This window comes from Ambystoma mexicanum, chromosome 4p (assembly GCF_040938575.1).
Source record: "Ambystoma mexicanum isolate Mex_15411 chromosome 4p, UKY_AmexF1_1, whole genome shotgun sequence".
NCBI classification, from domain to species: Eukaryota; Metazoa; Chordata; class Amphibia; order Caudata; family Ambystomatidae; genus Ambystoma; species Ambystoma mexicanum.
In genome coordinates, this window is record NC_090927.1 from 1112476102 (window position 1) to 1112503563 (window position 27462).

General features: G+C 47.6%; 1 protein-coding gene across 2 annotated transcripts in view; it reads left to right on the forward strand.

Annotated features, from left to right (window-relative positions):
• The window catches only part of RDH13 (retinol dehydrogenase 13), a 535971-nt gene that overhangs the window by 138845 nt on the left and 369664 nt on the right, over positions 1-27462 (forward strand). The window contains exon 2 of one of the 2 annotated variants that reach the window (XM_069606703.1): positions 25380-25498. The exons of the other annotated variant lie outside the window; for it this stretch is intronic. Coding sequence (XP_069462804.1) covers positions 25380-25498 — 119 coding nt within the window. The remainder of the gene's footprint in view (positions 1-25379; positions 25499-27462) is intronic. 2 annotated transcript variants of the gene reach the window in all.

A 27462-nucleotide genomic window follows, 5' to 3' on the forward strand; every position in this document is an offset into this window, starting at 1 on the left:
CCAGGTGGCTAGGACACGGCCATCGCTATTGGATCCAGTTCTTGGTGGTGGACTAGTGAGGGAGGATCTCCTGGATGGGGAGTCCTCGGGGAGCAGAAGTGGGACACTGACGTGTGAGACACGGTATCCCCCTTCTTGTACCTTTTCCCCAGCCTACCCCATAGGATGCTCAAACACTCTAACACCCCCCCTTTTCCGACACAAACACTTTCGCACACCATGAAAGATGACGGACAAACACCAAAGTCGTCTATCTGACATGTCCCAATGCCACGGGCAGGCAAAGTCAGGCAATTGACCTGAATCGTACACACCTGGCAGCCCTTTCCCTTCGCCACAGGGATAAAAGGTGGAGCACGAGAGCACAATATGAGCAAGACAGACTGCACGACGAGAGAACCAACTCAGCACGGCAGTTCAAGAGGAGGAGAAAAACAGTGCAAACCGAGAGGGTGACGAGGAGAGAAGTGACCTTGCCCTTTCCGAGCCAGGCCTGTGCAAATCTCCACAGAAGGAATTGTAAGACCGTGAACAATCGCCAGCGTATGTTGCAGCATATGTCAACAGTACACAAGGCCCTCCTCTGCTGATAACCAAGTGTAGAGGAGACGCTTGCCACCGTGGTACCGGCCTTGACTCCAGAGACAAGGAAAATCCAATCAGTTAATCACAGCCGGTGACTCGAGGGGAGAGCCGATAAGAAACCGAACTGTGTTTGAACAAAAGTAGCCAAATGGCTAATTGAAGTAAGTACAAAGAACGGTTTGTTTGATACGAGAGGGAAAAACCAGCTACAGCGGAGACAGACACCGCAGGGGTGTTCACTTGAGAAACTCTGGCCGATTACCCTGTTGTTAAAACTGCTGTTACTAGAAGGCCTTCGGAGAAAGGCGAGAAGGGGGTCAAAGTGGTCATACAGGGGTCTAGTAACATCTTCTGTATATTCGAAAGCCTTTGACTGACAGATGATTGTGAAGCTAAGGCACGCGAATCCTACATCGTAAAGTTGGCAAGAGTGAACCCGGCAGAGGGATGTCCACAATGAACTGTTTAAAAAGACATTAAGATTTGTGAATGGCACAGAGAAGATTGTGTTGAAAGCCGTAGTGAACCCGACGGAGGGAGGCTATCATTCGAGAGGGGTCTGAGCCCGGAAGAGGGGGATCCAGGGGTGAAAAGACATCACTCAACATGAAAGCAGAAAGGAACTTTTGTTTATTATTTTGGAACGCAGCAGATCCTCAGAGGAAAGAGACTTTTTGTACAAAAGAGACTTAATCACCAAAGGTTCTGATAGTTGAGAGCAGAACTGTTAGCTTGCGCTGGGAAAGCTCAAGTGTGTGCTGTGTTCCAGAGTCCTACCTTGTCCGTGCTCAAAAAGTGGGCAAGGGAGACTCTGACTACTGCATCCTGACTTATTATTTGTGAACACTTCTTTCTTTCCTGTGAATCCTATCCCACACTCTTTGTTTGTATTCAGCGTAAGGATTGGCAATAGGTTTTTCTTAGTATAGGCCCTTTTATTTGACAAGATGCCACTAGGACTGCCTTATTATTATTTGATGGTCATAGCTTGCTGCCATCTTAGATTTAGGTTTAGTTTAGGCATTTTTCCAACCCACATATACAGTTTAATAAACACCCTTGAATTGTGATCACTTGTATCTGTCTTTACTGTTGCCACCATGAGTTCCTTACACATGCAAGTATGTTGACATGTGTCGCAATACTCTTTTTGATAATGAGTTTTCTTGAGGCCAAGGCATGAGTGTTTTGTTAGTCGTGACTTTTACCCACACAGCCTGGTATTTTCTAATCTTAGGTGTGCATCTTGGTAATGTCCTGCATAGATGTAAAAGGGAGTGTCTTCTCATAATGACAAGTCATTTTTTAAAAAAATATGTTTATTTTAAATCAAGGCAGGACAAATTAACAAATACATTGCGTAAAGAACACACCCTTTACGTTTCAACTACGAAACAAACCCCATCGCCCCCCCCCCCCCACTCATCCCCCTGCAGTTCTCTCCCGGCTTCCACATTCCTTGGGTGCGACTGCAGCTCCCGCTGCTCAGGTAGGTTCCCCTACTTTCAGGGTCCATCGTGCGTTAAGCGGTTTAAATGTCAAAGCGGGGTAACGCTGATCATAGTCCAACACTGGGGCCCAGACATTGTAGAAGCGGTGTAGCACCCCCGCTCTTGCTGCGGTCACTTTTTCCGCAATTAGGATGTCCCATAGTTTGCCCCACCAGTGGCCTATGCAGGGGCCGTCTGGCGACTTCCAGAAGCGGGCCAGCACCGTTTTGTCTGCCAGGAGGCATTGCGTTATTAGTTTTGCGCTGTTCCCTGAGCGGGGATAGGAACCAGAGATTTGGACCCCCAACAGTACCGTTTCGGGCATCAGGGGGAGAGTCCTCCCAGTAATTTGCTCAATCCTCTCCAAACATTGCTCCCAGAATCGCCGAATCTTCAAGCACGACCACCACATTTGGAAAAAGGAACCAGGCTGAGAGCATCCCCTCCAGCAGGTAGTTTTCAGTCGCGGATTCATGTGGTGTAGTCTGAGGGGGTCAAAATACCAGCGCAGCATGAGCTTATATGCACATTCCTTATTGGTGATGCAGGTTGAGGCGGCGTGGGTGCGTGTCCAGATATCCACCCAGGTCTGGTCATCGATCGGGTGGCCCAGATCGGCCTCCCATTGGGCCATGCACCGGGTTCTGGAGATTAAGAAGTCTCCCAGGAAGCGTCTATACAGGGAGGAGATCCTGCCCCGGGCCGGGAGGTCCTTGAGCGTTAATTCTAGGGCAGTGAGCGGCCGCGTGGCAGCCCGGAGGGTCTGAGGCTGCGAGCCCCAGTGACGGAGTTGGCAATAGGTGAACCTGTCCTTTTCCTGGAGCCGGAACTCGGCCTTACATTGTTCAAAGGTGCGGGGGGCGTTCCCCACATATAGTTACTCCAGTGTTTCGAGGCCGCCTTCTATCCAGTTCCGGAAATTACGTGGGTGCATCCCTGGTGTAAAATTTGGGTTGAGGAAGATTGGGGAGAGGGGGTCATGGCCTCTCGGGATTCCCTTTTGTTCCAGAGCCCAGTCCCAGGAGGCTAGGGTGTGCTTGGTGGTCAGTAGGAGGTTGGCCCATGCTTTCTCTGGGCAGGTTGAACATGTGGGAGGAATCTGAGGGGGAGCGGAAGCTGCGCCTGTTCCAGTTCTACCCATCTAGGGCAGTCCGAGAGTATCTGCCAGGCCCGGACGTGAGCCAACAGTGCTGCGGCTCTGTAAGCCCGCAGGTCGGGGACCCCCATCCCTCCTAGTCTGCCGTTACCTGTAAGTGTCTTGTGAGGGATTCTGGCTTTTTTACCTTTCCAAATGAATTTCAACATTTTCCTTTGTAGATCCTGAAGCGCTGAGTTCGGGATCGCCACTGCAAGGGAGGAACATGCGTAGAGGAATCTCGGGAGTAGGTTCATCTTGGCTGCCGTGATCCGTCCCATTAGCGAAATCTCCTGAGTGGCCCAGCGCTTCAGGTCCCCCTCCAGTTCCCGAAACAGTTTGGGAAAGTTGCCCTGGTATGTGTCCCGTGGGACCGCCGTGATGTGGACTCCTAAGTAGGGAATAGATTGTTTCTTCCAGGCGATAGGGCACAGCCTAGACAGGGCCTCCCGTTCTTCGCGCTGGAGGCCGACGCTCAGGGCCTCCGATTTAGCGAAGTTGACTGCAAAGCCGGTGACCTTCCCAAAGTTTGCCAATTCGCCCAGGGCTTGCTCTGCCGATTTGACGGGGTCTGAGAGCGATAGGAGCACGTCATCAGCGTACAACGCAATCTTGTGTTGGGATGGTCCTACTTGAGGGCCTCTGATGAGCCCATTCTGTCTGACTCTCTGGGCGAAGGACTCCATAGTTAGCGCAAAGAGAAGGGGCGACAGCGGGCAGCCCTGCCTCGTCCCGCAGGTCATAGGGATTGGAGTGGATAGGGCACCATTGATCCTCAGGAGGGTCCTGGGTGATTTATAGTTGGCCAATATCATGGCTCGGATGGTTGGGCCAAAGCCAAAGGCTACCACATTGAGTTCCATAAATGACCAATCGACTCTATCAAAAGCTTTGGTGGCATCTAGGGCCATCAGCGCGAGGCCCTGGGAACGCCGGTGGGCTATTTCGACCAGATTCAGGGTACGCCTGATGTTATCCCCCGCAGCTCTGTTCCGGATGAAGCCCGTTTGGTCAGGGTGAATTATAGTTGGGAGAATGTGTGATAAGCGATGGGCCAGAATCTTCGAGTAGAGGTTGGCGTCTATGTTCAACAGAGCGATAGGTCTATATGAGGCTGGGTCTCTCGGGTCCTTCCCTGGCTTGGGGAGGAGAATTGTCGTGGATTCCTGCATGGAAGGGGTCACCGTGCCTGTATCCTTGAACGAGTTGAAGAGTAGCACCATGGTGGGGATTAGTGGTAGCTTGAAGATTTTGTAAAATCTTGGGGAGAAGCCGTCCGGGCCAGGAGCCCGTGCTTTTAGAGTCTTGATAACTTTGTCGATCTCCTCGGAGGTGATTGGGGCCTCCAGGCTCTCCTTCATTGCGGCGGGCAGCTCAGGCAAGGCCGCTCCCCGCAGGTATTCCTGCTGTGCAGCCTGATCTCGTGGGGGCGCAGTCATTACTTGGGTGATATGGTCAACGGCCAGCTGTAGTTTCTCCTGCTCGGAGTAGTGCATCCTCCCGTTTAGGTCGATTAGCCCCGCAATCGTATTGGAATGCCTTGCCTTGGCCAATTTGGCTACGAGGAATTTGTTAGCTTTATTGTTCTTGGCGTAGTACAGTTGTCGGGTCCTAGCCATTAGTTGTGCGGTGTGCTCCGCTGTCATGATGCCTACCTCCAAGGTGCCAGTCAAGACCCAGCTACCCCAGAGGCAGACATCATGTCTTAAAGGGAAGTCACAACAGCCTCAAGTAGGGGCTCTTTGGACTCAGTCCTGGCGCCTTTGGCGCCAGGCTCATATCGGGCCACAGTCCTGGTGCCATAGGTGCCAGGCTCATAAAAGGGGACTTTGTGTTAAAGGTGCTTAGTGTTAACTTACCTGATGCAGACCATGCTGCAACATCCAGGCCTTCTGAGGCCTGGATGGGACTACTTTATCTTTGGAACTACTTAACCACACGGGTGTGGTCAGGGGAGGAATACATACCTGAGAGGAAGGATACATACCTGGAACTACTTTGAAGGCTATTTAAGCCACGCCCAAGCAGCAACTCACGCTTTGCATTGTTCTGCATCTAGCAGCTGGACGCTCACCGTGTTTGCTCCTGCATTCTGTCTTCTGCCACTCCTGCCAGCATCCTGGAACACCTGCAAAGAGAGAAGAGAAGAGAAAAGGGTAAAGAAGAGTCCTTACCTGCTAAATCCGCATTCCGGAGACAACTCGCCGACGGTCCTGAAAAGGAAGACATCCATTTAAAAGCACATTGCATCGATCGCTGCAGCGCCGCATCTCACTCACCTGTACAAGGTACCACCACGTTCTACGGCGACATCTGGACTCGCAGCCACATCACCGGGCCTAGGGAGAAAAAGACAAGAATAAAGGTGAGAGGGGAAAGAAAACAAGGAAACCTTAATTTCCATTACAAAGCTTACCTGTTGGGTTATTCCAACTTCATTTCGGGTCGGTGCCGCATCCTGGCATTTCCGGACCCCGGCCCCTATGGGGAAAAAAGACATCAGCGTTAGTGGGCGCATGAAAAGACATTACCCAAACGCCCATTAAAGACTTACCTGATTTCTTCTGGATTGAGCTTCGTTTCGGGTCGGTGCCGCATCCAGGCATTTCCGGACCCCGGCCCCTATGGGGAAAAAAGACATCAGCGTTAGTGAGCACATTGATACAAGGACACTGAGAGAACTCTCATCAAGCTCACCAGAGTCTCATTCTTCGGTTCCACAGCTCTTCTCGGAATAGTTTCCGCACCTAAAAAAGAGACAACGAACAATTATTATTGCGGAATCATACTCATTAACAGAATCCTTACGGTACTATACCGGGAAAACAAAACTTGAACCCTCTACAATCAAAATCCCAGTGAAGTAACTGGATACAACGCGCCCCTGCAGGAGAAGCAGGATGGAGAGCTCAACCTTTCAAACCCTAAGGTGAGACTTCACGTGGGGGTCGCAGGAGGGTTTCGTAGAGGGGTGAGAAGGGAGCGGGAGGCTTATACTTTCTCCCGCAGATTGTTAATACTCCCTTTTCACATACAGAAAGATATTCCTGCGAGCCAGACAAGCCAGATTCGAAGGTCTGGTCCAGTCCATCTTCCGGGTCCTGCGCTTCACCATAGAAGAAGCAACAACACTCCAAACCAGACCTGCGCCTCCGTGGTAGTCAGGTGAGCGTTACATCCGCATAGTGGGCTTCAAGTTTTTTGCGAGCTGTGCGGACCGCCCGTTGCGATTTGGGAGACCATCCCTTCCTCTTCTGCGCCTCCTCTGCTTCTTGTAGCTCCTCCTCGAGGGCTAGCCGGGTTTGTCGGCGGTTCCGCTGAAAGGCCGCCCCCTGCGCTATCAAGGCTCCCCTAATCACAGCCTTCATGGCATCCCAATTATTAGCTGGGGAAGTGTCAGTGACCGGATTCTCCTCGAGGACGTTTTTGATAGTAGATGCGATTCCGTCCCTGACCCGCATGTCGTTAAGGAACGGGTTGTAGAGTGACCATCTGCGTGCTGGGTTGGCTCCAGGGTTGTGGATTCTGAGTTCCATAATTACTGGTGCATGGTCTGACAGGATTCTCAGGCCGATGGAAACCTCATTTGCGAATGTGAGGGTCTGGGGCGAGGTTAAGAGGAGGTCGATCCTTGAGAACGTGCGGTGAACATGGGAAAAGGAGGAAAAGTCGCTTTCGGTCGGATGGAGCACCCGCCAAGCATCTATCACATCTAGGGTTCTGAATAGGCGCAGGAGGCTGAGGGCAAGTGTGAAGTCTCCCATAGTGGGGGGGTGGGATTTGTCCTTGGTGGGATCCGGCACCCCATTGAAGTCTCCCCCTATCACTGTTTGGCCCTCCGTGAAACCAGTAAGGGAGGCGCCCAGGGCGTCATAGAAGTCTGCTTGGCCTGAGTTGGGGGCGTAGACCGAAACAAATGTGAAGAGGTCCCCATCAGGATGCATTTAACCGCTACGAAGCGGCCTTCCCGCCATGAGATTGAGTCCAAAATCTGGGGGTGTAGGTCTTTTCCGAAGAGGATAGCCGCGCCCCCCTTCTTGGTTCCCCCTGAAGCGAAGAATTGAAGCGGGAATAGGCGTGAGCGAAGGCGCCCAATGTCCGCTGGGAGGAGGTGGGTTTCCTGCAGCAGGGCCACTCCGGCCCCCTCATCTTGTAGCTTTTGCAAAATCGATTTGCGTTTCGGGGGGGCATTTAGCCTGTTGATTTTTAGGGAAAGGCAGCGCAAAGTCTGGTGCTCAGGGGCCTGTGTCCCCTCCAGGGGGTGGGCCGGCGGGAGGGGGCTGGGGGTCAGATCACCATCGGACGCCATAGGTGCGGGCTGAGAATGGGTTGTCCTGCTCTTGAGGTTTTAACAAGGGCCCCCAACGGGGGGCAAATTTTGTAACCGGCGGGGTGGACAAGTCATTTTTAACTATCAATACTTACTGTATTTTTTTGTTTATTATTTATTTAATCACACTTCAACAATCACTTTATTCCAGCACCATCAATCGCTGCCCATTTCCAAGAACTAATTTCTCCAATTTCCAAGCCTATACAGCAATATCCATTTTATCTCTTCATTTATAATTTTTATCAATTCGTACTATCCTGTTATTATTGTTGATATTTTAAGAATATTATTTTATTCTATTTTTCCTCCTTTCCAAGTACTACCCTCCTAGGTTTGATTGGTGCCAATCACTTGATTTTCTTGGGTCTAATAATGTCACATTTTATTGCTTACAAAACACTTCAATATATTTCATACACTGATATATATTTTTTTCAAACCACCAAACACGTGTGCGCACTTTTTCTACGATCGTCTTGTCTTAAACGTATCTCATCTCTATTTTACTCCATTTTGGAGTGTGTCACGCACCCTTCTTTGGCTGTAGCCACAGGAATCCCTTAAATAATATCTGTCCGGAGTTTGGTGCGGTCCCTTCTCCCTCGCTGAGGACAGGTATCAAGGTATTTCCTTTTCCCTAATAAATCCCAATGCATATATATATATATATATATATATATATATATATATATATATATATATACACAATACAGTCCCCTGACCACTTTGCCTTCAGTCCATGGGGCACCTAAGTGTGCCGGCAGGAATTTCTTCAAAGAGGCACCTGGACCAGACATCCGTCTCAGGTCACACGTGTTGTACGACCGCTCTCCAAAGGATACTCCAGATAGACTTGCGGAATATGGCAAAATACTACTCTATTATCAGTTCAATAAAGTAAAGAAACCTGGCGAACAGCAAATCGTAGCCCACACACTGTTACTTTTCGGTTATACAAAGGCTTTATACCTCGATGTGCATCAGTTATGGCGCCATCCTACATGGAAAATAATAAAACCTATCGGGTGCATGGATTGGTTAAGGGAACATATCTACTTAAAGTTTATGTAGGTGTTAGTAACATAATTGGCTGCCCCTTATCTGGAAGGCATACCATGAATCTCCATCTAAACATTGTATAATACAGATTATAGCAGCATAACAGCGGATTGGCCCCTGCAACATGGTATGCTCCCCATTGCATAGGGCCTTGTGATTGGTTGGCATTTTCTCCCAACCTTGGACATTCGTTTCGTTAGCAGCCCGTAAGCAAAACAAAACCCAGGTGCAGAGAACTTCAGACTACTGCCCACTTGCCCAATTAGTCTACCATCTCTTATCAGCCAAGCCTTCAGCCAAGGCTTCTTCTTTGTACTTGACCTTGCTGAATGTTCTCTTCCCTGGAAATTTAAGGGGATTTAGGGTACATGGTGATCTTCATCTGGGGATTATGAATAGGCATTGTTTTCTGGTCTTGCACCACGTGTGAAGAGACCATGATTTTGTCCATCTTGACTTTCTATTTAATGCTATTTGATTCAATTATCCTGGGTGTCATGACTCTCTTTTGCCTCTGGAGACTTGGTTGCTCCGTCTCACATATGCTTTCTGCATCTATAATTGTTCAATACTTGGCATTCACAAATGTTCGCGCATTTACTTAATGTAAGAGAAATATGTCCTGCGTATATTGCTTATCCTTGTTGACTCCCATGGGGGGCGTGGCTTAATGGCTGCGGTGTAGGACGTGATTCCTGGGAGCTCCTGCAGATCCGCACATAATCCTGAGGATGAAAGGCATTTAAAGTCAGCTGTGAAGTGCTAAAAAAACAGCCACTGTAGCATGAAGAAATGAGGTGTGCAGCAGGCTGAAGTTTGGGATAATTAACAGCCAGAAGGAAGTACGGAGGAAGAAAAAAGCTTGCCGTGTCTGGGCGGTGGGTGAAAACAAGATGGCGCCCACTGAACAAAGGGTCTGATGTGTAATCAGCCGTACTGCCGGGAGAGGAGGTTGCAGAAGGCTAAGGCAGTGAAACCTGTCGCTAATACGAACAATCGGAAAACTGGAAAGTAAATGCACAAAGAGACGACAGCAGTGTGAAAGGCAGCCGGACTAGTGGAAGCCAGCAGCGACGTGGGACAGAACGAGTTGGTAATTGGGAGTAGCGTATGCGTATTCGGAAGACTAGGGGCATCAATGGGAGCAGTGGACACATAGGCGGCAAATACATTATCATTAGAAATCAGCGTATGCAGCCCAATGTAAACACTGGATCAGCTGTGGGACATTGTGAGCGCAGCCGCCTGTAGTCTGAAGCCTGAAGGAGCCACAAGATCAGCTGCTGGGATGCGGAAACAGTAGCAGTAGCAGCGAAGTCATCAGAGCAAAAGCAATGCAGATTGTGTTAGATGCAACATTGTGGCCAGCACGGAGCTGCGAGGAGCGAGCCGGCAAGAGAACAGAGTGTGAAACTGACATCGGATTGGAAGGTGGTACTCGTGCCTGCTAAGGAAACAAAATAAACTTACAACACAGGCAAGCAGGCCACAACAGAGGATTACAGGTGGAAAACAAAGATACTGCTGGCTCATGGGGGCACAAATACTACACAGAGAAATGTGGCGAGCCTGAAGCCGCACTAGGGGATGAGTCAATGAAAGTCATGTGAGGTGGCAGCAGGGCAATAACTCATAATAATAGCACCCATCAAGAGAGGTAACTTGTACTGTTGGCGCTGGAAGACACTCGCCCCAGGAGGGTTGAAAGAAAGCAGCGGAAGCCACGGCCCGAGAAGACCACAGAAGTGGACTGCGGTGTGGTCAGTTAAGAGCCAAGCTCCACGGAAGATAACAGGCCACGGTGAGCGGGGACACGCTTGGGCATATCATTGGGTAACAGCGCTGTCTGGGGTGTGGTGCACAGTCCGCTCGGGACGCATAAGGCAGACCGCCCCTGGAGTTACAAGTGTGGACAACAAGCTTTTCCTAACCGAAGGAATGTCCAGCAAGCCCCTGAGAGCGAAGGCCAAGCAGCCTACGCTGGACGAATATACCAGAACGCCGACTGGCCCCGAGGGAGCCAGGAGCAAGGATAAGACCTCAGCAGGGGGAATGGCCGCTGTGAGTACTAACCAGGAAGTCCTGGAGGCATTCGCGGATTAGAAGGCGGCCTGGGAGTCCAAGCTTCAATTGGCTGTGACGGAATTGAAAACGGCGATGGAGCTTCAAGTGGTGGCGGTACAGGAAGATGTGAACCTCCTCAGGCAGGATGTTAGGACTTTGGCGGAGCGCACGGAGACCCTGGAGAAGGAGATAAGTCCAACTGCTGCGGACTGTGCTGCACACAAACGGGAGCTACATGCCCTGGTGCAACGAGTGGGCATTCTGGAGAGTATGGCGGAGGAGGCAGAAGGGCGCGCTCGAAGGAATAACATTCGAATCGTCCGACTGCCGGAAGGGGCTGAGGGCCACAACCCGACGGTGTACGTGGAAAACATGCTGCTGCAGGAAATCACCGGGGGGAACCTCTCTCAGGGATTTGCTGTGGAAAGGGCGCACAGGGCCTTGACAAGGAAGCCACCGCCAGGTAACCCGCCCAGGCCAATGATTGCCAAGATTCTCAATTATCGGGATCGCGGGCGAATCCTTGAACACTTCCGTAAGGGAGGAACTATAAAACGTGGCGCAGCGAATATAACTGCCTACCCGAACTATACCCTGCAGGTACAGCGAAGCCGCATGAACTTTGGATCGGTCAAGAGGAGATTGCGGGAAGCTGGCCACAAATATATGCTGCTCTATCCGGCCAAGCTAAAGGTTTTTTACAAAAACAAGACGCTGTTCTTTGAAACTCCAGAAGACGCCATGGGGTGGCTAGACATGCAGAGCTGCCCCCAAGAGCCAGATGTTCAGAAGGAAGATGGAGCTGGACGAGACAAGTAAAGTGGTGAACTGGTGGGATTGAGGAATGTGGGACTTGATTATAGTCATTGATGCAGCTGGACGGCTGGAACGCCCTGAATGGTGGGAAACATGAGCTGTGTGCACGGAGATTGCTGCGTGAGTTAGGAGCCTCCCGGGGCCGATCTTTATACCCTCATTTAGAGTTTAGTTAGGTCACTGTTAGTGCGGTGACACCCTGCCGGGTTCTCGATTGGGGTCGCCAAGAGAGAGCCAAACGCGGGGATGCCCGAGATCCAGGGATGGAGCTGGGCAGTTAGTTGGGTTGGGGTGTTGGGGTGTTTAAGTTTATATATGAGCCTTTGTGGAAGTTCTATTATTGAGAGTCTGTTTGGTGTGGGGGGGAGGGCTCCGTGGGGAGGGGAAGGGGAACCATCGATGGACCATGGGGGACCTTAAGATATTAACATGAAATATTAGAGGGCTCAACAGTTACCTGAAACGTAATAAGGTTATGTTGTACTTGAGGCGACAGAAGATAGACATTGCCTTGTTGCAGGAGACACATCTGACGAGGGAGAGGATGGAGATGGTGGGGAGGAAATGGAAAGGGATAGCGGTGGGTTCGTCGTGCTCTGCCTATGCAAGGGGAGTGCTTATCTGGGTGGCGCCGCATGTCCCATTTAAGTTAACTGAAGAAATTGTGGATGCAGATGGGAGGTTGGCGATAATTAGGGGGCTGTTAGAGAACAAAGAAGTATGCATAGTAAATACCTACGCTCCTAACCAAAACACGGCGGCATACTTTAGGACACTGTGTACCAAGCTGAGTGTGGGTGTGGGGGCTGGGGTGATTTGGGGAGGGGACTTTAATTGTGTCTTGAATCCAGGAGTAGACAGGTCGGATGGGGGGGGCGGCCAGGCCCAGCCCAGCAGCCAGGGTGTTGCAGAGGTTGCTAGCAGACTTTGGCTTGGCAGATGTGTGGAGAGTGAAACACCCTGAGGGGAGGCAGTACTCGCACTTCTTGGCCCCGCATAAGCTACACACGAGGCTTGATTATATCTTTGCCACCCCGGACGTGGTTGCTGAGAGTACTCATATAGAGTACAAAGCGAGGGTTCTCTCGGATCACTCGCCCTTGGTCCTGGGGTGGCAGTATTGCCCCCCCAGGGCCCGAATACCGACGTGGCGCCTCCGGGCAGAGGCGCTCAAGGTCCCCGTTTTCAGGGAGGATCTAAGAGATGAGATCATTGCTTACTTCGAAGTGAATACTGGCAGTGTGCAGTCGGCGGGCACTCTATGGGAGGCCTTTAAGGTGGTGATGCGGGGGGTTGCCATTGCGAAGTCAAAGGGGTTGCTGGGTGGGGTTCTGGCTGAACTACAGGCGGCTGAGATTGAACTGGAGAAAGAGCTGGAGGGAGGTGGGGCAGATACAGAGGAGACATTCAGATTACAGCGGAAGTGCGCGGAACACTGGGACAGGCTCAGTAACTTAAACTACAAAAAATACATAGAAAGGCAACACGCGGGAGGAGATAAAACGGGCCGGCTCCTAGCATGGCTATATAAGAGTGAAGCCCCCAGGTCCCCGATTTCAACTGTAACCGGTGAGGAGGGTGAGACGGTGGACACTCAAGAAGGAGTAAACAGGGCATTTGCGGAATATTATACTGCTTTATATGAGGATGATGGGGGGAGCAGCCAAGAGGAGATTGATGAGGTACTGGAGGAATTAGGCCTGCCCAAGGTGAGTGACGAGGAGAGGGAGGAGCTCGATGCACCGATCACGCTTGAGGAACTGAAAGAGACGGTGCGGCAGTTGCCCACCAGCAAGGCTCCGGGGGCGGATGGGTTCCCTAGCGAATTCTATAAAATGTATGAGGAGGAGGTGCTCCCACCCATGCTAGAAATGCTCAACGAGGCGTTTGAAGTAGGACGGTTGCCGGAGTCGCTTAGGGAGGCGATTATTATACCGCTCCCCAAACCTAATAAACCGGGACATAGCTGTGGCTCCTACAGGCCCCTGTCAATGTTGAATCAGGACAGTAAGATCCTGACAGCTGTTTTGGCCAACAGAATGCAGAGAGTGATCGGTAAGCTGATTCACCCAGACCAGACGGGCTATGTCCCGAGTAGGAACATCACTCACAACCATAGACGACTCCACCGAGTGGTTGAATGGGGGTGCAGTCAGGACAGTGAAATGGCGATTGTGGCATTGGACGCAGTCAAAGCGTTTGATTCTGTTAAATGGCTGTGGTTGCTGGCGACCCTATGTGGGTATGGCATGGGGCCAGGCTATGTTAAATGGGCTGGAATGCTATATAGCGAACCGCTAGCCAGGGTCCGTACTGGTGCAGTGGTGTCGGAGAGATGGCAGCTGGGCAGAGGCACTAGACAAGGGTGCCCATGGTCCCCGATGTTATACATTCTGGCCCCGGAGCCCCTAGCAATATACCTCAGGCAACAATATGAGCCGATCGGCATCGAGGTAGGAGGGGAGAGGCATCTCATATCCTTGTACGCAGATGATCTGTTATTGTATCTCAGGTACCCGGAAGAGAATCTTCAGTATGTGTTGGAGGTGATGGAGCGGTATGCCAAGCTGTCCGGTATAGCGGTGAACCCTCAAAAATCTTGTCTATTCCCGCTGGGGAGGTACGTGGGAAAGCCTGTAGAGAGGTTACCTGTGTTGCAGATTCCGTGGGCGATGGGTTCATTCCGCTACTTGGGGATAGACGTGTATCACTCTATTGAAGAAGAACACAAGCACAACACTGAAATCGCTATAGAAAAAATTGGGAAATGCATGAGGTTTTGGGAAAGGTTGCCCCTAGCGATGATGGGTCGAGGGGCTATGCTTAAAATGGTGGTCCTGCCCCGACTTTTGCATTATTTCAACAATATCCCTTATATGATCCCTAGGAAGTTTTTTGTTAAGCTGCACAGTATGTGCAGAGACTTTTTGTGGCATGGTACCCGACACAGAGTTGCATTATGGAAGCTGCAGAACTTCTATGAGAAAGGCGGTATTAAACTGCCTAATTTCAAGGCGTATTATGTATCGGCACAACTGCAGTATGTTGCTAGGTGGCTCTCTGATGAGGAGACCCCTGAACACAGGTTGTTCGAGAGGGACTGTGCTCCTTTTTACTTGCGGGAAATTATCTGGGTGGCTAGCTCGGATATGAGCAAGCGCCCTAAGATGCTGTTGGTGGGATGGAACATGTGGCGCCGAGCCTGCCGCATGATGGGAGACCCTTTCCCGTGTGTCCCGCAGATACCGCTGGTCGCGCTGACGAAGGGGGACAGGCAACTGAGGGTAATCATTAGGACTTATTGGGAGTCGGTGGGTCTAGTCACCTTGGGAGACATCTGGCAGGAAGGGGCTATTGTGGAGTTTGGGGAACTTGGGACAACGTCAGGACTGCACGGTGGCCAATATGTCACTTATCACAGGGTAGTACAGGAGATTAGGAGTAGGTGGCCTGAAGCCATTTTGGCGGAGGAGCCGGACACCGCCGTCGAAGTGATATACGATACATCAGAGGGTGGGCATGAGGTGTCCAGGTTGTACGAGATGTTGATGACTAAGATCGGGAGGGATCTGGTGCATTTGAGATCAGAATGGGAAACAGAGATGGGAGCCCCGATGGAGGATGGGATGTGGGATCGGGCTTTGGGATATCACAAGAAGGTGTCGAGAAATGCCAGGTTTAAACAACTGCAGTTGTACATAACGCACAGGGCGTACATGACCCCTCGGAGAATATCAAGGTTCAGAAATGTGGGGCGCCAGGCTTGCCCCAAGTGTGACGAAGAGAACGCAGACATGATACACATGTTCTGGGCGTGCCCGGTAATTGAAGTCTATTGGGGGGAGGTTGCACAGAAGCTAGCGGAGAAGGGGGTCACGCTCATAATAGACTCGGCCTGGGCCTGCCTGCTGGGGGGGTATCCCAGAGCGCGGAAACGCAAACATGTTGGGAAATTGAAAGATCTGGCATACGTGCTCGCGAAACGTAGGATCGCCATGGGATGGAAGGAGTGTCACAGGCCGCGGGTGGAGGTGTGGTGGAAGGACCTACAAAAATGGACGGAGGCTGAAACAGTTGTGTGGCAAGAGGCTAGTAGCACAGGGGGGGGGATGAGGAAATGGGCTCCCTCATGGCATGGAAACTGCTGATAGCTGAAATGTTTGGAGCAGTATTGGCCCCTGCAGAATCCGGAAGCAGCGAAGCCCTGACACACGGAACAGATACAGAGGGCGAGGAACAAATAGGCTCATAAGGGGAGGGGGGAGTGCAGTGGTTATGTTGTTGAAAGTTTTTATTTATGTTTTGTTGTATTGTTGTTTTGTTTGAATAAAATAATTTAAAAAAAAATCCTTGTTGACTCCCTTTGTACTCTGCAATTTCTTCTTGCTGTGGCATACTTGATCTTTTGCCAACGTCTATTCTTTGTTCATGTACTAATTCACTTCCAGCATCTGTCAGTTCTGCAGACCTGGTCTCTCTCTCTCCTTCTAGCTTTTCAGAGCCGACATCCATCTTTTTTCAACATAGGCGCTTTACCTGTGTTATATTTTCTATTGCAGCAAGCTTCTGTGTGACTCGTCTACCTTGCGTTTCTGCGTATATACATTTACTACTCATCTGGTTACTTCTGTGTATATATGGTTTCTTCTCACTCATATACACACGTACTCTTGTTTCTTTAGTTACATCTTCATTCTTTAAGTATTCTTATAGCGTTTTTGTGCGTCATTGTGTCTTCTCCTTATGACCTCACTTTGCACCTGTCAGATTTTCTTTACAGTTTATCAAGGTTCAGTGGTGTCTGCAAATCTCCTGCTACCACTTCAGTTTGAAGATACATTCGGTATGGTTGTCTAAGTGCATAACATCCCTCATACACTCAATTTGGTATTGGAATGATACCTGGTGTCATGCATAGTATCTTCTTGTTCTTCATCCTGTATGTCGGAGGTGAGGGGGCGGGTTCTATCAATGACGTACACTTCTGCTCCTCTACAAACCCTTCACTGACAACTGAGGACCGTAGATCAGCAAAACCATATCCTCCCCGCCCCAATATGTTCCACTTGCAGCGCTCTGTTGCTTTCTAGCTAAGTTTATACTATGTATATTCACCTATATACGTATCTGTTGAAAACTCTTGCCCAGAAGGCTCTGCATATGCTGCCATGCCTCGAGGCTCATACATTCAAAGAGAGACCAGTGGCCCTACTAGATGATGAGTGTGCAGCCAGGCACCTTCTGCCCAGTTGCTACATGGACTTCCAGGCGAAGCTGCAGTAGATGAACCCTCTGCCTCTGTGACTACAGTGACAGCATGACTGCTATGCATTCATGTGCCAGGGGAAAGCCACGGGTCACAACACCCACAAAACAGCATGGAGGCTGGAGCAGTCCCGGCAACTGAAGGAACAGTAGCCAGTAATGAACAATTATGATTTGAAATTGGACTGTCTGCTCCTGCCATGCTTCCCTTCAACAGCAGTACACCCAAAAGAAAACCCTGCCTTAGCCTTGCGAGAGAATGTTTCCCCCTTCTCTGTTTTTCTCTCCCATCATCTCCCCAGCTTCCCACCCCATACCCTCTCTAAAGGCCTGTGGCATTCTCCCCTTTTTCTTTTATCAACTGGCCCTCAGCTAATCACTCAGGAAGGAAGGATGTCTCAGCTGCTCAAAGCTCTGAGACTGAGGTCTAGTGCTACCTTTACACTGATCTCTGCAGACCTTTACTTTTCCAATGCGCCTGTCATGCAAAACAGACCTTAGGTAGCACTTCAGGAGAAATGTCAGTGTCACCATAAACCACCAGTGCCATACTACCAGCAGTTCCTCTGTATCACAGAATTGTTCAGCCTTGCCTTGTTTCTTTGACCCTGCACCACTGGCATCTGATGCTCTATGCTGGTGCCCTTCCCCTAAACCCTTATAGGCCCCAGGCCATTGCATATAAGCTAATCTGCCCCATGTTATTGGGGAGATGCTCGTCTAGAGTTGTTTTTCCTTGCCTTGTGGGACCTTCAGTTTTGATTTCCGTATTATAAAACCACAACTAAAAATCCCAGAATGCAACTAGAAAAACTGGTCTTGGTGAGCATCTCCTCAAAAACATGGGAGATATTGGCATGTATACAATGCTCTTGCATGTTGCTCTTTAAGGTTCTGCTCAAGTATCAAACTTCTGACCCTTTACCATATCTACAGCACTGCTAGGGCACTAGTACACCTCATGCCTCCCAGTCTTTTCAGCTGTGCCTTTTTAGTATAGGCCTCCAAGACTTGCTACCAGGCTCTCAACCCCCATCCTCACTGCCACCTGAGAGAGTGTTTCTCCACAAGGCTTCTCAGACCCTGCACCAGTGAGGTACACTTGTGGTTCCTCAGGCCCTGCCCAAGTGCCCCTTCAGTCAAACCTCTGGTACAGAAGTAGAACTGGTACTGGCCTGTGTGGTTCATCCACTATATTTCGTGGGAATTTTAGTGAACTCTCCATCCTACCGTGTACAGCCTCATGCAAGTGATTTACAGTGACCACTATTATTGGCAGAGATTAAACAGATTGTGAACACAGCCTCATGCAAGTGATTAACAGTCACCATTAGTATTGGCAGAGGTAGTTTGAGGATGCAGCCTCATGCAGGTGATTAACATTGTCCATCATTATTGGCATCAATAGATTGTAGCTGTAGCCTCATGTAAGTGATTTACAGTGACCATTCTTATTGGCATAGATTGTGGCTGCATTCTAGTGCAACTGATTTAGAGTGATCTTTATTATTGGCATACATAGACCATGGCCACAGACTCATTACAATGTTGTAAAATGCTAGAGAACCAATTGTAAATTGTATGGCTTTTAAACCGATTTCCCCCATAAATTGTGCTGTAAAATGCTCAATTTTAACACATTATTTAAAAAAGAACTCCTACAAACCCAACTAGATTATGTTGGGCTTCCTCACTATCCTTGTAACTCCTGCTCATTTGGGAAAATATTCAGGCCACTTCACTGACTGACCGTGAATCATTTAATATACTAGATTTCATGTACTACCCTATGTCACACAGCAGACATTGATCAACAAATAGGCCATACGAGGGAATCCTGTAAAAAAAAAGTTTTATTAAAAATTAAATAGTGTTGGGAGTTAAGTTGATCGTTGTCAGGATGGTTCATCTCCTAGATGGATAGTGTTGCATAAAAAGGAAATTGTCTCTTGAAAGCAAAGTGTTCAAAAAGTTCTTCAGTACGTCCAGGGCTAGGTGTGCCCTGGTATTTCCACACACTAAATTGTGAGCTCACATTTCTGGATTTTAAGGGGTTTCCACACCCTATTATTCACTATTCTTGGTATCTTTGACTTGGTTCTCAGTCCCATGTATTAACTCCGTCATTGGACCCGGTCGAAGCATTATAAAAGGGGAGCCGTAAGTGGTGGGCCTTTCGAGATGGACTGAAGCCAAATGATGACAGGAGACGTAGACTGCCCCAAAGATGGGACACAGTTCTCACTATGTCCCCCCACTTCCTCCCTCTTTGTCATGGTTCTGCTCTCCCAGCCACCTGCTCCAATCTCTCTCCTTTTCCCAGTGTCTTCCCTCAAGTCTCATCCCCACAAATCCTTGCCCTCCATTATTTGTCTTCTTGGGTGTACCTTTTTTATGTTAGTGTCCACCACCAACTTTGCTTAAGTACCCTTCTCCTAATCCTTAACAGTCTTCCCCTTCACCTCCTCAGTTTATCTTACTACCTTCTCCTTCACCACTTTGAGGAAACTCAATATTCCCCCTTCACTTCATTCTATTACCTCTTTTTCTTCCATCCTGAGTTTTCGCTACTCCTTTACTTCCTTTGATACTTGCTCCGCCCCCACTCTGCTTCACTTTCCTTTAGCTCCTGTACTGTCCTTATTAGTCCCTCCTCCATAGGTTCTTGCAGTAGCTGTCCATTCTCCTCACCTTCATCAGCCTTTGGGGTCTCTCCTCCAGCCTTTTGTCTCCTGCTCTCCCCATGCTCCAGGGGCTCTGCTCCAGTTTCTTGTTGCCAGCTTCTTCTCTTTCTATTGCCATCCACCACCGAATTAACTCTTCTACTTTCTGATCCTTCAGGGTTTTATAAGGCTTCGGCCCATCCTTCCAATCTCCCTGTGGTGGATTGGGATTCGGGTGTGGTTAATTGGAATAGAGAATTTGGGAGTTGTAGTTCTGTGGACCTAGATGGGACTGGACCAGAACTATGCCCGCCATTGGAGTTCCCAACTCCATCTTGTTTTTTCAAGCTGTTGGCTGACTGTTTCTGGGATCCCTTGACTAGCTCAGCTCCCCCTTTTTGTTTAAATGGATTCTAGAGAAGTGTCGGAACCCGCATGAGGAGAGGTGAGCATACCAGCGCTGTCAGTATCATGGGAACACTGCTCCTCCGTTTTCTTGAAGGGGCCAGAGTGTCTGCTGTTATCCTGTGATGATCCACAACCCTCTGCACGTGGAATTGTAGGGTCATTCCTGGGATTCCCCCCATGCTGTCCATTGACTCAGCATCACATCACTTGAGACACCAGCTGGCCTCCTTGGTGGCCCTTATTCTCCAGCATGGTCAGGCAGGAAGGGAGCTTCAGCACATTTAGACATTACATTTTAAATTGTATAGATTTTTGCCACATTTTGTTTCATAACGTGTGTTGTAAAATGTACCTTTTCCACACATTATTTTGAAATTGTTCTCAGAGGATCAATTTGCTTAATTATTTTGGACTTTGTCGCTACTTACGATCACCCGTGCTAAATTGGAGAAATATTTAGTCCCCTTAAGTGAAAATATTCACCCGTCATGACTGATTGTCAATCATGTATGATCTGGATCCCCGTCAAGCAAGATCCGTACGCCACACGGCATCAAATACTGCCACCTCTACTGTCCTCAAGTGGGTTTGTAGGCCCAATGTTTTGGACTACATGAGATTGTAAGGCCCAGCAGTGCCTGCTGGTCGCCTTCCTCTGATGCCTTTGTTCTGCTCATGAAACGTGTTGCCTCTATTTCAAAGCACAGCCTACCTGTACCTTTGTCAACTCGTAAAATAAAATAGTTTGTTAATTCATTGAGCATGCCTCTTAAAGAAACACAACCGTTTTTTACCTTTCCTCCTTTTTAAAATTAATATGGAAAGGGTGGTGCAGATGTATTGTAATCTATGCAGTTGACTTTATTGCGCAATTCATATGCAGATATTTATTTTCTTTCGTATTCTTGCCCTTGTTGACATTAAATCATACAGCACTGGTTTTGCTTGGTATGTTTCCACAAGGATATCTTCTACGAGGTCCGTATGCTTTGTTGCATGATTTGCCTGCTTTGAAAGTCAGCTTTATTGAAAACGGAAAGATTCACATTCCCAACATATTCTGTTCTATATAGGATATGGGTACTTCCCTGATTTCTTATTTACGAGGAACCGGTCTCAGTGGTTAATCAATAAAGAGCAGTGGGCACCAGAGTATCATTTGTATCAAACATTGTTTATTTATTCTTTCATTGTTTAAAAAAAAATGTTTTTGTTTGTTATTCTCATATATTTTACATAATAAACATAATCATATCAAACTCATCAGTAACCGACAACAACATTTTAAGAGTCACACAACAACTGGTTTTGAAATCACGCATAAGGACTGATCTGATTTGAATGGTGGAGGTCTGGCTATAATTTGTGGAATACATTTGAAATGTCCTCAAATGTCTATTGATTCCATTTCCTGTTTTGAATGGTTGCAATAAAATTCTCTGCGAATGTTTCAACAACCTTTCTCATCTATGTTATTTATAACCCTCTGGGAAATAACAAAGTATTTGTCCCTGAGTTAATATATTTTATTATCCATACACAACTGATGCTTTATTTGTGTCTATTTGTTCGGGATTTTAGCAGTCCCTTGGGTAATTATAACTACTTTAACACCTTATTAAAACGTCTTGAATCCTTAGAACTGTTTCAAGGTTGAAGCTTCCGTACTCATGTTCAGGGTAACATTATTGATTAGATTATCACTCCTCAAATGTTTCGTTTAAAAATTGACTGTTAGCACATTGACTGTTCTGATCATTCCTTAATTATTTTTGATATGATTACCCCGAATGCTTTATTTGAGAGGTAAGACCAAAAGGCAGGCTGTGTTAAAGAGACGCTTGTCTCATTAATTCACTTCTGTCTTTGGCCTTATCGAATATTTCCTCACTTATGACAAAAATTCATTCAGTTGATGATGCATTTATGAAATTTAATAATGATTGATCATGAATTTCATTGCTCCACTTAAGGTGAAATAGGAAAAATCAGGCCAACATAACGAGCTCCGGGTTTTCAGAAGCTTTAAATAATGAAAGTCAAGCCATACAGAAATTAGAGCGTACATGGCGTTCATCCCCTTAGGCTAATAAATTAGGGAATCTAAAGCAGGGATGCCGCAGTTATTCAGACAATGGGCCTCATTTCAAGTTTTCTGGTCCGGGAACTTTGGTACCGGCAAGCTTACCGGTGCTGTAGTTCCCGGACCGGCAAACTACAAGTTGTGCTGGCGGGTGCCTTTCTGCCCATCAGGTCTGCACCTGCAAGCACAGCATGTCGGATGCACCGGCACACCATTCTGAATGGTGCCGGTGCATCCGACCTCCCCATTCCCATTGAGCCCCATTGGGCTCAATGGGAATGGGAAGCATTTTTTTCCGGCGCCCGCAAATGGGCAAATACCGGGGCCGGAATGCCCCGGTAATTGCCAATTCGCTGGTGCTGGAAAAAATCACAAGTTTGGCGGCAGCCTGCCGGTTTTACCGGCAAGGCTACCGCCAAACTTGTAATGAGGCCCATTATCTTTAAGCCAAATGTACTTACTATAATCAAACCCTTGAGGCTGCTGCAAACAAACCAAAAGCATTGTTTGTGCTACTAAAAGTAATACAAAATCCTCTCACAGCGAAAAACCCCCACCCTTGAAAGCTCACGACTTTCCTCTATTTTTCATCCGCTAAGATTTTGCGATTCAGAACTCCATCTCTCAGCCTTCTCTCAGTTCTTCTGAACTCCCTAAATTTCAAGGTAAAACAATGGCTATTTGGGGGTCTTTTTCGAGTTCTGATGCCCATAAGCTTACACTGTTGATGTCTGCAACTAAGGCTACTCATTTTGCTGATGATAAATTAACCTGCATCGATAGTTAAAATGCACATCCCGATTTTTCTTGCTTTTCTTCTTCAACTTGTACAGCTGTCGCTTGAAGAAAGTTCCTTTCCTAATTCCCGTAAACATGGGCATGTGCCTCCTTTAGAAAAAAAAATAAAATAACCTGATCTAGTCACTGACTGTCAAATTATCGACTAGCAACTTTCCTTGGACATTTTTGGGAAAGAGTTGTCTGAGCAAATGAATATCTGGATTAATGAACAAAACTTACTGGGCCCTTTTCAATCAAGGTTCCGCTCATGCTGTAGCATTGAGACTGTTGCATTACAGATTCTCGATGATGTGTATAGAGTGCTATATAAAGTCCTGGGTCCTGGCCTCCCGCACCCAATCGCCTACAGCCTCTGCTACTTCCCTGCACTTTGCCTTGTCACCCACTGGTCTGTCCCACCGCAGGCTTGCACTTACCTATTTATTGTTGGTATATCATTCTGCCTAGGCACTTACAGCTGCTCACTCCCTAGCACTTCCCACTTGATACGCCTAGCATTTACCCCTACTCCCCCACCCCTTCTCTCTCTCTGCATGTGCACGTTCTGAATGCTCACAAGGCCTAGTAGGTCTGCCTTTACCTTACAGTGTTCTATCTAATTTTACTCCCATGTTCCCTCCCTGTTGTGCTGTGGCCGCTTTGAAACACTATTTACTTGTTGGGTAAGCGCCTTACAAATGCACAATAAATAACATAAATAAATGATGGCAGTGCATGTTTGCTAGTATTACTTGATTTATAGGCAACACTTGACGTCACCATGGATCATGAGATACTTTTGAAAATGTTGTAAGATCCAATATGGCTCAAAGCAGAAGAACGTCTGGGTCAAGGTCGGTCCGACGTTATTTAAGCCGCTTATTGAGCCCCTCAAGGTTCCATTTTATCCCCTATGCTTTTTAATTTGTGTGTGGAACATTTAGGTCGCATAGCTAAGAAATATGATGTGTCTTTGCATCAGTATGCAGACACTAAGCAAGTGTATCTCCAAATTTCGTCTGAAAGTGAGATGGGATGGCTAAGGAATGGTTTACTTGATGTTCAAGCATGGGTGTCTTCATGTTTTTTTTAAGTTCAATGCTAGCAAAACTGAATTTCTACTGCTATCCCATGCTCACTGCTTACTCTTCCTAAATGGTTTATTGGTTCTGAGATTCCTGGAGCTCCTGTTGAGATTGCCAAAACTGCTGAGTCTTTAGTGTTCCTGTTGGATTCTTCACTATCCTTTAGCCCTCCGCCCCCCATATTAACATGTTGGAGAAAGCTGCTCATTTCCACTTATTGGCTTGAGATCTGTGAAATCTTTTTTAACAGAGGGACACTTTAGACTCTTAGTGCAATCATTAGTTTTATCTCGGATCGACTATGGGAACTCTATTCTCATGTGTCTCCCACAATCCACCTTGGCACCTCCTGAAGGATTTGTTCCATGCTGCTGCTCGTTTGGTGTCCAGCGCAAAGACGTTTGATCACATTCCCCCAGTTTTAATAGACCTACACTGGCTCCCCCTTAATGCACGATTTCTATTAAAGTTAATGTTTATTACTTACAAAGTGGTCCACCTAAAAAGCCATTCTTCAATATAGTAGCAAAATAAGATCTCGCGGGGTTCGAGAGGATAACGCAGCGATGGCTTACTACACTTGGCAGTCCCTCTTTTTAGATCTGCTTTCTCTGCTAAAAGTTCCTTTTCTGGTGCATCCTGGAATAGCGTGGTTCCTAACATTCGTATGATTCCCGATTATCTTAGTTTAGGAAAAGACTGAAAGCTTGGTTATGGAACTACGTATTTAAATTGATGTTCTAATCTCGATCTTAATATGTTCAGGTGCCCCGTTTGTAGGATGCTAGCCACTTTTATCGCAAAGTTTTATTGATAGTTTTACCTTCTTGACTAGACTTCTTTCTACCTTTTATCAACCTTGTTTTTATGTGTTTTTTACGTATTTTATGGATAAGGCATTGTCTTGTTTTATAATTATATATGTACAGACTGCACAGCGCTCGGATACATTCGTTCCATGTTCGCACTGTATAATATTTTAAATAAATAAATAGATGTGTTTCAAATCCTTTGCCACTTGAACAACTTTTGTGATCCTGGTCAGTCATTTGCCTTTCGGAACCTTGTTGTATTTAAATGCTTAAAATAAGGTGCACCTACAGAGGATAGAATTAACATCCGACTTCTTTCGCTTTATTGTTCAAAATAGTTTCATGCCCTGCCATACAAAATGGTTCAGCAAAATCATGAAATACTAACGGCCGGTGGCCCCGAGAAGCGCTCCCAAGCCCTGTCACCAAAACCTGCCTCTGCCGCTGACATGTTTAGCTTGGCTTTGTAACTGCCTGAAGTCATGTTCAGTTTTGAGTAGCTTTGGCTCTTAGATGGCACTTAACTGTTGCATTGGAGTGCATATAGGAGATAGATGAGATGGGAGGAGGGACAAACAGATGACCTAAGCCTTTGATTGAAGAGTGAATGTTGTGTGTAACAGTGGCCGTGCAAGATACTGCCCATGTGTTCCTGCATCTTTTTAGCGCTGTGATAAGCTAGAAGTGCTCATGGCTTGTGTTTTACATTGATTGTTAGGGTGTATTTGCCAACTACATAGCAAATTACACAAAGCAAGGAGGAAAATTAAATAGTAATGCGTGTATTTCTGTTTATTTTAGGGACTATATGGGCGGAGGAATCTGTCCTAGTAAAGCCACGATTGCAGGCAAAACAGTTATCATAACCGGAGCAAATACTGGCATTGGCAAAGAAACCGCATTGGAGTTAGCCAAGCGAGGTAATATTTTCTTTAAACTTGTTGAGCTGCCAAAGATTCTTGGAATTTAGCATAAGCATATCCCAATACAATCAAATGCTAGATCCTCGCATCCTTGGGGGGATTTAGGGAGGGGGGAGGGGGCAGGGGGCTAACGTCCCCAGGATGCTTAGAAATGTAACTGCAATATAACACAGAGAAAGAAATGTGAATGTGAAATACTCAAGTGAAAAATCGCCTGTGGAGCAAAAGTGTGATGCTGTGCATTAGAATTAGCTAGCAAAGGTTGATCGTCTTGCCTCATCATTGTAATCCACGACATATTATGGAAGGAATGCTCGACAACAATAATGCTTAAAAAGTCGATATTTTTTAATTTTCCATATGCAGACCGCACTAATATTTTTTTAACATTACACCTTTTATATATTACAACATTTTGTGCACATCCTTTCAAATAATTTTAACACATGTTAAATTAAACTTTTATAACACCTTTAATACCAGTCACCAGTCGCTAAGCACTGGGATTTGTACCTGGGCTGCTCTGCGTTGTCTTGCTTCCAGGACAAATGCGTTTCCCCTGAGCTACCCTCCTGGCGTATGTTGCTGCTGTTATTGACCTTTTCTTTACAAAATAAACGAATAACATGTTATTACTACCTTTCCTTTTGCCTAGAAAAAAACAAAATAGATTCTCCTACTACTGTGTTCATCATTTTGCCTTTGATTTTGCCAAGATAGTGAGCACTCCTTAAAAAAAAAAAATATATCCAAACAGTCTGTCATGCTTAGGTTTTAATATCTTGGTGTTGGCTGCAGGCGGGAAACCATTAGAATGACAGCAAGACATAACCTCTTCTGGAATGTCAGTAAGAGTAGTCCTCTCAGAGGAAAAATACCATATCTCAACCCGGGAATCTCCCCACTCCCGTGGGCTTTGTCTCCACCCAGGTGATCCTCCCGCAGTACACCACCCCTAGGATTGGGGTCAGGAAGCATCTGCCCTCTCCTGGCCACCTGGGAGGAGACTTTAGGCAGTGTTTTGGTGGGGGTTCCGCAGGATTCTCCACAATGTTGCCAGGGTCGAAAGGAGGAGAGCCTTACCTCCTGCTGGGGCGAAGCTGCCACCACCGACGTGAGAGGTGGGGCAGAGTGTTCCGCATTGGCAAAGCATGCCAGGAAGACCCAACCGCTGCAGACAGACTGCAGCCGGGAAAGACCTTGCAGAAGCTCTGAGGTACCAAAAAACACCTTCCTTGACCGGATGGATCCCACAGCAGAGGCCCCTGGAGCTACGGAGTCATACAGGCTGGCTGGATAGAGCAGAGAAAGGTGCGGGCCGAATCTTCATACTCGCAGTACCTGGCAGGTTAGTGTACTGGGGCTGCCACGTGGAACTGGAGTTAGGGTCTGGGACCCACATCCCATTCATCAAGGATTCCAAGGTCATCCTCATAGTCACAGTGCCTGTCAGTGTAGTTCACCAGGTAGACTACTGGAAGAGAACCATTTCTTCAGGGTCTGCGCCCCATACTAACATGCCTGGAGAGGGACACGTTTGGGACATTGTGTAAAGCATAATCAAAGCTGAGGAAAGAATCATACCAATTGGCACCCCTTGGCATTGTGAACAGCCCTGAAAAACCTGGGAAGACCAGGAAAGGGAAAACATTGCTCCTAGGGTTGAAAAAGTACAAACACTGAACCTGAAGAAGGTTAGGTGGGAGGGCGTCACCCCCCAATACATTGTGAACTGCCAAATAAGGTTGCTACAGGTCAGGGCAAGGGAAACATCCCCCATTGTGAGGGTGAACTGTACAACAAGTCTGGGAAAGACCAGGGGAAGAGAGGTATTCGCCCCCCAATCCCTGTTCTTGGGAATCCCTCTTGTTGAGCAAAGTATAAAGTTAAGAGGAGAACTAAGGGGAAGGTAGGTAGTCCCCTTGGCTGTGAAAGACGCAACACAAATTGCAATGACAGAG